The sequence below is a fragment of the Rhinolophus sinicus genome, chromosome 4 (assembly GCF_057876585.1).
Source record: "Rhinolophus sinicus isolate RSI-liver-muscle chromosome 4, RSI-T2T, whole genome shotgun sequence".
NCBI classification, from domain to species: Eukaryota; Metazoa; Chordata; class Mammalia; order Chiroptera; family Rhinolophidae; genus Rhinolophus; species Rhinolophus sinicus.
In genome coordinates, this window is record NC_142504.1 from 25,817,282 (window position 1) to 25,826,845 (window position 9,564).

General features: G+C 32.4%; 1 protein-coding gene across 4 annotated transcripts in view; it reads left to right on the forward strand.

Annotated features, from left to right (window-relative positions):
• The window catches only part of VWDE (von Willebrand factor D and EGF domains), an 81,238-nt gene extending 77,342 nt beyond the window's left edge, over positions 1 to 3,896 (forward strand). For all 4 annotated transcript variants that reach the window (XM_088797730.1, XM_088797728.1, XM_074340785.2 and 1 more), the window contains 2 exons: positions 1,514 to 1,617; positions 3,582 to 3,896. In XM_088797730.1, coding sequence (XP_088653856.1) covers positions 1,514 to 1,617; positions 3,582 to 3,596 — 119 coding nt within the window. In that variant the 3' untranslated portion in view covers positions 3,597 to 3,896. The remainder of the gene's footprint in view (positions 1 to 1,513; positions 1,618 to 3,581) is intronic.
• The last annotated feature ends 5,668 nt before the right edge of the window (positions 3,897 to 9,564 follow it).

Consider the following 9,564-nt stretch of genomic DNA (forward strand, 5'->3'; position numbering starts at 1 on the left):
GTTGCAAAATGACCATGGCTTTCTACTATGTAGAAATACCTGCCCTGCTTGTCAACATCTTATGAACCACATCTGTTTCCATGTATCAGAGATGCTACATATGATTTTCATGACTCTTAGACTTTATTTTTATAGTAATTATTATTATAATTTATACATTTCTCATCCTCGGAAAATATTATCAAAGAATTCATTAAATGCTCGTAGTTACATAAGAAGTATGTGCTCAAAAATCAGCAATTCTCTTTGGAAGCATATATGATAAAATGCTAGAAAAAAGTTGTCAACCTCAATTTGGGCTACTCATCCTGGAGAGAACACTACGTGACCAGGAGAGAGGATAATGAGATGTTAAAAGCATATTCATGTGGAAATACGCTCCAATGACTATGGGTGGAGGTACTCTGAGCACAGCCTGAAGATGTGCACCCTGTTTTTAAACTTAGCAGAAACTTTATGTGTATTTTTCAAACTTTTCTTTATTTTTCGATTACAGTTGACACTCAATATTATATTAGTTTAGGTGTACAGTATAGTGGTTAAACAGTTATATAGGTTATGAAGTGATCCCCTGATCAGTCTAGTACCCATCTAGCACCATTCATAGTTATTAACAATATTATTGACTACATTCCCTATGCTGTACTTTACATCCCTGTGACTATTTTGTAATTGCCAATTTGTACTTCTTAATCCCTTCACCTTTTCCACCTAGTCCCCCAGCCCTCTTCCCATCTGGCAACCATCAATTTGTTCTCCATATCCATTAGTTTGTTTCTGTTTCATTTATGCATTTATTTTGAATGGATTGAGTTTAATATCAATCACAATAATTCACTTGAACTTTCCCCTGTGGAACATTTTAGGTATTACTATTATAAGAATTTTCTCTCTGTAGGTGAGTACATAGATAGATAGATAGATAGATAGATAGATAGATAGATAGATAGATAGATAGATAGATAGATAATAGAGATATACTGAGATAGAGGTATTTTAAAATTTCATTAGGAGGGATTTTAAGGAAAACATTTCTAGTACAGACTGTGTGAAAACCTTTAAGATGTTTCCAATAGAATTATTTCACTTTAAACTTCTAATAATGGTATATAAAATTGTTTGTTTTTCCATACACTGGTCTCTTTCAAATTTTTGCTAAATTGTTAAAAAGAAAATTATGAATGCTATCTTCTTACTGACTTGAATCTCCTCTCTAAAGAAAACAAAAAGATATATTTTAAATGTTTTAAAATGTAACCAATGAAAATTGTGTTTTCTTTAATAATGTCTGTATAGACATTGTAAAACTGCTGGGTGGTGTGTGTGTGTGTGTGTGTGTGTGTGTGTGTGTGTACGCTCTGGTTGCATGAAGATGGGAATGCAGCTGGTCATTCATAGATTCTTATGACAATTTTTGTAGCCAAGTTGTTGAATGGCTTAAGACTACTGGACTAGAATATGCCACAAGCATTTGTGTCAAAAAATGGTCACTGTAAAAATTTGTGTATTGCAGCAATTTGCAATCAAAAATGTCTTTATGGAGGCAGATGTGTATTTCCCAATGTCTGTTCTTGCCGCACTGGATATTCTGGAGTCAAATGTGAAAATAAAATACAGGTATTTAATTTTTTAAATAGAAAATAAATATTAGATATTGACATCTGCTATCTACTCAGATATTCTACTTAGTAATCGACACCTACCTGATAATGTTTTATTTTCTTTTATTTCCAAATAAAAGACATGCAAAGATTTATTATTTGTCTTTAAAACTAAAAATAATATTATTTTGTGTCATTATAGAGTTATCTTGTTAGTCAAAATTTTGACGTGCACTTAAGAAATTTCAGTGTGTAGATATAACTATCAAATGTTTTGCAGTAGTTCATGGCACTGGAACTGAAAGAGAGCAAATATTCCCCAATATGGATTTAAGACACCATTAATTTACATTTTGGTCAAATGTTAGATAAAAAGACCACACTCACCCTTTTTTAAAAAAATCTACCACTTTTAAACCAATGAATCATTACTTTGTTGATTTGGGGATCCCCTAAACATTTTTAGTGGGTCATGTGTCATTAAGCCTTGTCTATCCTAATTTTTTCCCCATGAAAGTGGTTCTTTCTCTTCATTTGCTCCCTATTAAAATCCATTCAGGAAAAGCAAAACAACAACAACAACAACAACAAAAAAACCTCTACCTATTATTAGAATTAGGATTTATTTGTATTTCAGAAATCAAGAAAGCAAAGGAAGAATAGAAACTTTCGTAGAATTTCTGAAATCGCCCCATAGTTACTTGCAAGGCCAGTGCTATATAAACACTGTTTTAAAAACTCTGTGACCATATCTGTGCTTATAAGATTAAACTGAATTTTGTTTTGTCTCTAATCTTAAATTGTTAAATATTAAAAGCTGAGATTATTTTTTCAGTCCTAATTCTTACACATACCAGGGTGGCTCTCACGATCACAAAAAAATTGAAGCTCTCAAAAATTGCTCAAAATTCATCTGTAGTAGGTTTAATTGAAAAAGCAATTATATGCCATTTAGCACTTCAAAAAGGCTAAGGAGCGTAAATATCAAAGTATTTTGGAGTACTATAAGTTGAAAAATGATAAAGAATTTTCTTCTTGAAGTGTAATACTGTATCTATCAGTCTGGCTTAGGGGCAAAGTGGATGCATACATGTTTTTCCCCTAGCACTGGTGGTGTTCATCCTGGAAGTATATGGTACTCATTTTGGGGAAAAAAAAGATCATGATATCATAATACTACTATGGTTTGAAAACCAGAAAACAAAAATTATTGAGTACTTATTTAATGAGCAAAACAATATTGAGAATAATAACTATAAAACCTTGAGTTCCTTACCATCTGAATCCTTTCTCATAAGATCAATGGCATCATCTCTATCCCCATTAGTGTTGCTACTGAGATGGCAACTGGAACAACATTAAGGAAAGAAAGAGAAGAAGGTCATGGGGAAGGAAAAAGAAAACACAAAAGACTAGCTCAAGGACTATATGTCCTGATTTACTATAACCTGCTTTCCCAGGTTCTTTACTTCAATTCTCACTCTAGCTTTACCCTGTTGCCCAATGGTGTCATCACTAAATGGAGTGTGAAGTGCCTAGAACAGTGCCCAGTATATAGAAAACAGTAAGTTTGTCGTGAGTTATTACATGAGTAGAGGAATCAAGAGAAGTGGAGAAGGAGAAGGATGGAAAAAGATTTGAGAGAAATGTTGCAATTCACTGTGAATATCAATGGTCTTTTCCTGAAGGATATCAGAAAAAAATATTTGGATTCATTGACCATGGATGTTTTTTGAATGTAACTATTTGCTGAGATGAAGTCCTATAGTATCCAAGCTCCATTGATCACAACTGCTTTGATCTTTAAATATGATCTTGATTACATCGCAACATTATAAAAGCAGTATTTAGTCTCTAGTAGCAAATATAGAACCTAGAGAGCTCTACGTATCATGTCAGAGGACAGGAGGCAGCAAATGAGTAAAGGTTAAACGGTTTTCTAATATTCACTGAAACTTGATTTCCCTCTTCCTTCTGCAGATAAAATACCATTGAATAATATCAAGTATATGAATTACAAGCGTATCTCTTAAGAACATAAATTTTTATTGATAAAAATTTGAAGATAACTACTTGAAGTTTCTTTGACCATCATTTAAAAAAAACTATTCTAAGGACTGAAGAAACTAATAAAATACAGAATTGTTTTAGTTGCCATTGTTAGAGAAAAGCAAAGAAGAAATCCAGGTAATCTAAATTTGACTATGAAATGTGATTTGATATTTACATATTGAGATGATGTATCTGATAGTTCAGACATTCAGAATATTTAATAAACTGAGTATTTTCCCAGTCCTTACTGTGACAGTATCTTTATCATCAGGGATCAGTCAGCATAACAGAAGCTGCTTGATGTATTCCGACATAAAATGTTTAGTACAGAATTAGGAATTTGCAGGAATATTGGATAAGCTGGGGGTAAGGAGGGGGTGAGTTGGAGTGAGAGGGGGACAGTACCGGTAGAGGTCAAGAAAGCAGCTGCTGAAGGTCAAAGAGGTTGATACCAAAAATGTCAGATTACAGCACCAACTAGTGCTTTTCAGAAGCTTTCCTGGAGCTACTGCAATACTTGAGAAACTTTAAAAAATACCACCAACTATCTCAGGCAAACCGTGTTATTATAAAAAATTTGCTGAAAAGCCATTGTGAATCTTTCATCATCCAAGTATATAGCTGCAAATCCCTCTGAAAAAAAATAATGGCTTCCTATTTATTTCCATTTTCTAACTCTCCAGAAAGCTTTTCTCATTGGCTAACTCTAACTCAGAACCACACAGAGAAGGGGATTCTGGAAAATGTAGTTCCTAGCCTTAGAAGGAAGTGACAGTGATGTCAAGGGGACCTGTGAGCTAACACAAGCTGTACTAAATGTTTTGCATCTTATTGCTTTGGACTATATTCCTGAGAAAAGCCAGCACTTCTCAGTGATACAAACACCATATTTCATTTTGTCTGTGTTTCCCCTCCAGTCTTTCTATTGCTCTCACCTACACTATTTCTGGACAAGGAAGAAGAAATAATGATTTTTTTTCTTTGTTTTTAAAAGACTTACTTGATAATTGTATCTATGTGTAAAAAGAACCTGAATATATCTGTTTCATCTTTCCATTCTTTGGGTATCTTGATTTATTTTGGTGTAGAAGCAAGAGAGAAACTATCACAAATATCAAAAGAGAAATGTATGTTTAATAAAAGCAAAATTAAATGACATGAATTGTTAGGGAAGTAGGTAACATCAACAGGGAATATACATGTAATCAAAAGATTTGACTCAGAGATGCAAATAATTATAGATTACTTACAGTTATAAAATTTTCTCCTACTAGCTCACATTTGATTTCAAACTTTTCATTTGTCTTTCAGAAAACATTTCATTTTATTTGAACATGCCTATTTTTTTTAGATTTTTGTTAAAATATAGCTAATATACAATATTAGTTTCAGGTGTATACCATTGTTATTCAACATTTGTATACCTAAAGAAGTGATCACCATGATAAGTCCAGGAACCATCCGACACCATATGATGCTATCACAATGTTATTGACTATATTCCCTATGCTGTACATTATATCCCCATTACTTATGAACATATCTATTTTAAATCATATGTTTACAAAACTCATTTTGTTTATTTAAGTAGAAAGGTGAGCATTCCTAAGCCATGTCTAAACTATAAGATAAAGTAGACATTATTAAAATAAAATTATTGCTAACTTTGATAATTTTTTAAGTAATAGCATTCAATGTCAGAATTAATGAGATTTTTAATTTATCATTTCAAATTTGCTAAAAGGTAGTTTTAAAGAATTATTTAAGAGAATATAACATTTCACTATATTTTATTTTGTTCCCCAAAATACAGAAACATAAATGTAAAATAAACCTTTTGTAATTGGTGTATACTTAAAATTTTAAGCTCTTATGAAAACATTAGTACTAGGAATACAAAATTAGACAAAAATGAGTAATTATTTAAAGTTTATAATTGGAATTGATATTCCTACTATGAAAATAAATACAATTTTATATCCATCTTTTTGACAGCTTTGCTTGATAAACAGCATAGCAATTTTATCACTAGCCTTATTTAATTTTCAATGTATACATCTTATGGTTAAAACATTATAATTGCTCAGGGATTGATTCTGAAATGTCTAAACCAGTACTTGAAATCTTTCATAAACATTTCCTAGATCCACACCAAGAATCCCAAGCTACAATTAAAATATTAATCAGTAGACTATCCATTTAAAATAGATTTAATGGGCCGGTATATGCTAATAATAAAGAAATGCTATGGTTTACAGATTTTAAATAAAAACATTTTTTATAAAAGCTAATGACTCATGCAAATGAAAGTAACATTTTAGAAATATAATGTGAGTTTAGAAAAGCAAGAAATTTAATAAATTTGTGGGAAAGATTTTTAATTTTTTGTTTATTTCTTGGTGATATTTTCACATCTATTAACTTAAAAAGTTTTCACACAAAATCTATTTGGAAAATACATTGCAGATAATGGTTGTTTGATAATTTATGCAAGAGTACTTTAAAATGTGTAACATTCAGTGTTTATCTTATAAATCATTTTTCCAAAAAGAATTCATATAATAGATATTGTTAAATACCCTTGACCATTTTGTATTTCTTCATATTAAGTTTTACATGAAATACATGTGTTATCAAATATTCTTACCTTTTTTGATCCTCTATTTAAAATACAGCATTTCTCTAAACTTCAAAATATGCCTAATACTCCTTATTCTAAAATGTTAAAGTATCATAATATTTTCGATATAATTATAAATGTATTTTATTTTCTATATTCACACATTATAAAACTTGTCCCAATTGCAACATAAATGATAAAATTTTAAATTTCAGGTTAGAACTATTTGGGGATATTTAGAGCCCATAATGGAAACACAAACATATTATACACAGTATATACATTTTACAAACACCATTATAACTATGTAAATGTTTTAAAAATATTTATGGGTTAGAATTTAAACCATATATATTTATATGAATCAAATTAATATAAAATTTTGTTTTTCTTTATACCAGTTAATTTGTTTGTTACAATATGCATGCCAGTTACTTCCAAAATGTGATGAAGTAGCCTAAATATTAAACAACATGTTAAATAGGGGGGGAAAAAGATACTGAAAACCTTAAAGGAGAAAAGGTGTACTGCATATCTACAATGTTATAAACTATGAATAATAGTAAATAATAGGTAGTTTTAAGATTCTTTTTTTAAAGAGGGGAATAGCCATCTGTTCATACAAAGCAACACAGGTGATCTAAGTGGAATTTATTAATCAATTCAACTTATATTTTGAGTGTAAGGACAGCCTTCTCTATCATGTGGAAACAATTTTAACCTCACTTGGAAAGCTTTTGTAAAATTGTTTCTACTGTCAAATAAAATGAGAAGATGCTTGCCTGCAGATGGTGATAGATCCTCAGTTCCCGGGGAACTTGCCAGAAATGCAAAACAACCGCTTTGGCAAGAGAGTGTTAAATATTTAATTCAAATATGACTTTTGTCAAAAATAAAATTTTTCATTAACACAACATCAGTCTTTCCTGAGCCTAGAGGTCTTTGTTACACCTGGTGGTTAATCAATGATTATAGCCACTTGGCTGCGTGCAGTTAATTCCCATCGTGCTGGTAAGGGATATTTCATTTGAAGATTTGGTGCCTGAATCCACATGAGATTCAAACTGTTGTGAGTGGTATTAGGGTAAGCAGAAAACTTTTTATTTTTCATATATACATTGAACTTGGAAAATTCTGGCAGTTAAAATAGCCAGTATTTTCAGGTTATTTCAGAATTATACCTTCTTTTCCCTGCCATTGACAAATAGTTGTAAGTCAATATGTAGCAGACCCTGAGAGAAAAAAGTCTTTGTAAAGGACAATACTTTTCCTGAATATGCTCCTTTTTTGGCACCATAATTTTGTCTGAAGTAAGAAGGGTCCGCATAGCTATATATCTTATACATGACAATACCTGGAGAGCCTGTGACTTGAGACAATATAAACTTGAGAAAAGTAATAAGATTTACTGGACATAAACATTATAGTGAGAATAATTCTAATTTATTTTATTTTTCAATTCCCTCAAATAGACAGCTAGATAGCTAGATAGCTATAGGTAGATAGATGATAGATAGATATAGACATATATAGATATAGATATACAAAGTGTGATCAAACAATACAGTGAATGTTTAAATAAATAAAAATTATTACAGTAAAAGACACATTGCCATTAATCTCCCTCAAAATGCTTCCCCTCACATCAAACACACTTATCCCATTGTTCTTGCCACTTTCTTAAGCAGTTCTGGAAGTCCTCTTTCATGAGTGTTTTTAGTTGTGCTGTCATGGCTGCCTCTATGTCCTGAATCATTTTGACTTTGGGGAAGAGTCAGAAGTCACACAGTGCCAGATCTGGTGAATAAGATGGATGAGGACACACCGTAATGTCTTTATTTGACAGAAATTGACGTATACCAGAAGCAATGTGTGATAGAGTGTTGTTATGACAAAGTGTTGTCAGGAGGATGATTTATGGCATTCTTTACAACACAACTTCTCTCAACTGTAGCTCGCACCCGACTGATTGCACCAAACAAGCTGAAATTTGTCACACAGTTATTAAGATTCAATGCTTCGCTTCCCATATTGAAGATCCCTGCCTTTCTGTTGGATGGCACTTGGCAGCAGCATTCACTGTATTTGTTGATCACAATGCAAACGTTTTGAATCGATTCAAGACATCGAGGCAGCCATGACAGTGCAACTAAAGACACTCATGAAAAAAGACTTCCAGAACTGCTTCAGAAAGTCGCAAGAACAATGGGATAAGTGTGTTTGAAGTGAGGGGGAGTATTTTGAGGGGGATTAATGGCAATGTGTCTTTTACTGTAATAATTTTTTTTAATGTAAACATTTACCATATTGTTTGATCATACCTCACAGATATAGATAGATGCAGATTGACAGATCAACCTATGTGGAATGAATTCTGATCTTCTTCACAAAGGAATTAGTGGTAATCCTTGCTAATATGTCCAAGAGATATTGTTATGTTCTAGTTTGGATTCTCATTCTAGATCTCAGGATCTTCATCTGCGTTTCTTCACTGTTTGTATTCAATGCTACCTGAGCTGAGATGTTCTCTTTTGGTTGAAGGCACTGATTACAAATCAAAGGAAATTCTTAGGGTTTGCTTTTTCCAGGGCTCCAACTTGTATTTTTAGCCAAGTCCTGTCCTTCAGTTCTAGGGAAGACCTTGATGTTGCCTCCCATGTTAGTTAGTGGATACGGCAGCTGCTGGATGCCTCATACTCCTACTCTGACTGCTCTTTGCCAGGTCGGTGTTCTCTGCTGATTCATTTTCACTGATGACTGACAATTTCTGAGGACTGTGGAAATAGGATTTTTTTTAATCCCTTCTTGTGATAATAGTCAATTCTTTCTTTGGAATTTGCCTGAAACCTAACTCTCCATATCAAAGAGTCCAGCCATTTCCAATGCAATACCATTAGCATATTCTGCTACAGCATTATAAGTGAAGTAAATATATTAGAGGTCATATGTGTAGTCTGACCACCCTATTTCGTACACAGTGACCTATACAGAAGAGCAGAATGGTTCAATCCAGGAAAAAAAATTACAAGGTAGCAGCAGAACTTGGTGAAAAATGTAGGCACCTTCACAGAGAAAATGTATCTGTCTCACATAAGTCACACAAATATTTTGAAAAAAAATGTTTTCGTTTACTTTTCCTCCCCATAAAAGATGAAATAGCTGTAGGAAATGGAACTTTACATTACCAGAACATAAAACCTGAATTGCTCATTTTGAGGGTTGGCATATGGCTGTGTGCCTGGCTCTGCAGGGCCAAAGAGATTTTTCTAAACCCATATGGTTGAATCAAGA